Below are 3,519 nucleotides of genomic sequence, written 5' to 3' on the forward strand. Positions count from 1 at the left end.
TCTTTTTCTCACTTTGCATGTGCATGCACACACTCACACAAATACACACACACACACACACACACAAACTACATTGTGAAGAGAAGTCACAGTCCAGCTGGTGGGCAAGACTTGATACTGTAAAGCACTGACCATTGAGCTGTTTTCTTTTAGAGTCACTACTTCCCTGGAATTGCTGATTATATTATTCTCTCCTGATCCAAGACTGCTATGCTTATTTCTCTCCTTGCCACCATCCCTAACATTTTACCAACCCAGTTGGCTCATTTTGTTGAAGTGTCCTGTGATGTTACCTACATTGTTGTTTTTGTGGTTGTAGTTTAGTTTACTTTTTCAGTCATTTTAAATTACTTTTTATATGAAAAGCAATATTTTCAGATCCAGTGTTTAATTTTTTTTCTTTTTTCTTTTTGAATGCTTTATCAGTAGCAGTTAAAAATCATCTGTGACTTATGTTAAATATTTAATCTTTTTAACCCTTTTGATACCCCATTTCTATTGAAATACGCTGCCTATGTTTCAGTTAAGTTTTGAAATAAAGAAGGATGTAGTAAAATAACTTTATCATTATTCAGTTGGTGTCTGGAACAAATTAACATGAAATTTTGATTGCAGGTTTTAATTTAGACCATTTTAAAGCAAGAAGTTTGTGTCGTAGAACCAGGGCAGTCTCAAGTGAATTGGTATCAAAATGGTTAATCTAAGATACTTTGTGTTAAAACTTTAAGCACTTTGTTCTCTGTAATGTATTTTTTCCCCTCTTTTTAAATGTATTTTTATTTTTAAAGGTTTTTACTGAAAGATGGTCAACTTTGGTTATGTGAAATTCAAGCCAAGCAGGTATTATACCTTGTATGTTTTCATTTCATTATGGTAGTATATGAAATATATAATCTTCAACAATACTTACTGAAAACTAATCTTATTAATTTGATACTACTTTGCCAACTCAATGCACTCAACTGTTAGCAGAAAACTGGAAATTTAAGACACATACTGTAAATTAGTAGTAGAACTACTACTGCTAATAGAGAGCATGTAGTGTAGACTAAAACTTGAAACAAACATCAATCCATATTGATAAAATAACACAATGAGGGTATAGAGATATGTTTTTGTATAGACCCATTCAATGCTAGTTTATTCATTGTAAGCATAGCATTTACTTGGTTTTAATGTTTGGGCATTAATTTCCTCACTAAGATTGTTTATCTGGTTCTTGTATTGAAGCTTAAAATAGGAAAAAAAATTGCATTCTTCTTTTAAAATTACAAATCTGTGGTGATTTGAAAATATGCATAAAACTTTGTAAGGAGGAAGGAAAATAAAATTGATATAGTTGAGTGTAAGTGAAGGGGACTAGTTACTACAAAACTAACCTATAACTGGCTTTGATTCCCTTTTTGTAGCAGTCAGAAAATATTACAGCATTTCTTTTATCATTAAAAAGTTTAAAAAAAAAAAAAAAACGTACATGAAGTTGAAAATCTGACATATTCTAATGCAAAGAATAGAGATAGTGAAAATATATTCTTAAATCCCCACCAAATTGTCCTTGACTCTTTCAAAGAGTTATTCCTTTCTGAAGGGCAACATATCGATTTTCCTGATCATGTTTTATGTTAGGTTGGTTATTTAGTATCTTTCTGTGTTAGCCCAGCCATTTCTTACAACAATTTTCAACAATTTATCCTGGTTTGTGATCATATCCATTTAAATTTATTTTGGTTTGTAATTATATCTTTTTAAAGTTATTTAGCTTGTTGTTGGGCCTCAGGTCAGCATAGATCTAGAGTATTTTCTACCTGTTGTATAAAAATACATGTCTTGGAACAAACATCCAATGAAGAGTTACTCAAGTGTTTCACTGGTTAAATCCCATACTCAGCTTATTGGGTCTGTTTCTTACTTAAGGGTATCTTTTTCCAGGTTTTACATGTGTGAAAATCTTGCAGTTATCTTTCCTTTGGTTTCAATTTTCAAGCTGAGGTTGAAAATTCTACTTGCTCCTTCCTACATAAAGCTTTATTTTTCTATCATTTGATCTTGACTATCTCCTGCCTCTGTAATTTTCTTTAAGTTTTGCTTCTTGATTGATAAGACCAAAGGTATTCCAGCCATGACCATCTCGTCTTTTATTCAAACTTAGTGTTTCTAGGACCACATAATGCCTTCTTTTTAAAGATAGGTGTAATTTGAGGGAGATTTGGTTGCTATTTCTAGGAAGGTGACATTGTTGAAGCACCATCTTTTAATGGTATGTTTCTGTTTTGACATTATTCTGTTTAAATTTTCATTTGTTTTTAAAAGTTTGCTTTCTTTTTATAAGAAAATTTGAGCTTTATATTTGTAGATAAAAAGCTCTTTTGAATAAATATCCAAATTTAGTATTGTTTGAATATTTTTAATTGGAACATGTCTTACTTATTGTAGCCTTTTATAATTTGACAGTGTTGGCCACTTTATGGAGTGGAGTTGGCTATTGATTTTAGTATGTTAAGAAATGCAGTGATGTCATCAAGAATAAGCCTTTCCTTATGAGAGACAGGCTGTGTTTTACAGTCCTTTAGAACTGAATTTTATTTCTAATATCCTTTTTACAGCTGTCTTATCCAATTGTTGCTGCCAAATTTGTTTTAAATTGAGATCAGAAATGATATTTTTGTATTTATAGTAATCATAAATTTAATTCATTAAAGATTTATTTTAATTTTTTTGTTTGAAAGTTATTTTGGAAAAGAACTCTTCCCTATGTTTTGGCCTTCGCCAGTACATAATGGCAGATAGAAATATACCCAAAACTAATTCCTTACAATACTAAATTTTTAAATTGCTTCTTATAAGTAAAATGTTTTATCATGTCTTTTTCATTTTTTTTTGTTGTCCATAACTAAAACCAAATCTTTATTTTGTTATTAATAAACTCTTCAAAAATCAGTGTTCTTATATTTTTCTCAATTGTTTCTCTTTAATGGTTTTTATTCTAATTATCTTATAACATCCCCTTCTTGTAAGCAGTATAGTTTTTCGTTGAAAGACCTTGATTTATGTTAACAAACTTTTGAACACTTGTTTAAAACATTAGCAGCTGAGGTGACATGATATTAGCAAAGATGATTAATTTAAATGACCAATTTCTATTTTTTTTTTCTCGTATGGGAATTTCACACTTCATGGCATCAAATTTTTTTTTTGTTTTCAAAATTAGATCTTTCATTACTTGGTGTTATTTAGTCACGGTATTGTAATTAGTTTTCATTACAAGCTAAATTGGAATCTCTATAATCATTATTTTTAGAAATACCAGTAAAATTTAATCGGATTTGTGATTTAGTTATATAAAAGATAATGGGATCTTGTTCAAAACGGGGGCACCAGTTTTCATTTATGTTTTATGTAGTGTTTTTGGTACCGAAAGACTTTCAAACTTCGTATACTTATCTATTTTGTGTTATAGAACAGAAAAAAAAATTTTATATTCGAATTTATTTCATGTAAAAAATTGTCTTATTTCGATAA

The 3,519-nt window shown here is 29.6% G+C and overlaps 1 protein-coding gene across 1 annotated transcript in view; it reads left to right on the forward strand.

The window, feature by feature from the left end:
- Window positions 1-3,519, forward strand: part of LOC106883044 (probable ubiquitin carboxyl-terminal hydrolase FAF-X) — a gene marked incomplete at its 3' end in the record, with an annotated part of 154,147 nt that overhangs the window by 89,714 nt on the left and 60,914 nt on the right. The window contains exon 18 of the mRNA XM_052970921.1: window positions 789-840. Within this exon, the coding sequence (XP_052826881.1) occupies window positions 789-840 (52 nt within the window). The remainder of the gene's footprint in view (window positions 1-788; window positions 841-3,519) is intronic.

The sequence above is a fragment of the Octopus bimaculoides genome, chromosome 9 (genome assembly GCF_001194135.2).
Source record: "Octopus bimaculoides isolate UCB-OBI-ISO-001 chromosome 9, ASM119413v2, whole genome shotgun sequence".
Classification (NCBI taxonomy): Eukaryota; Metazoa; Mollusca; class Cephalopoda; order Octopoda; family Octopodidae; genus Octopus; species Octopus bimaculoides.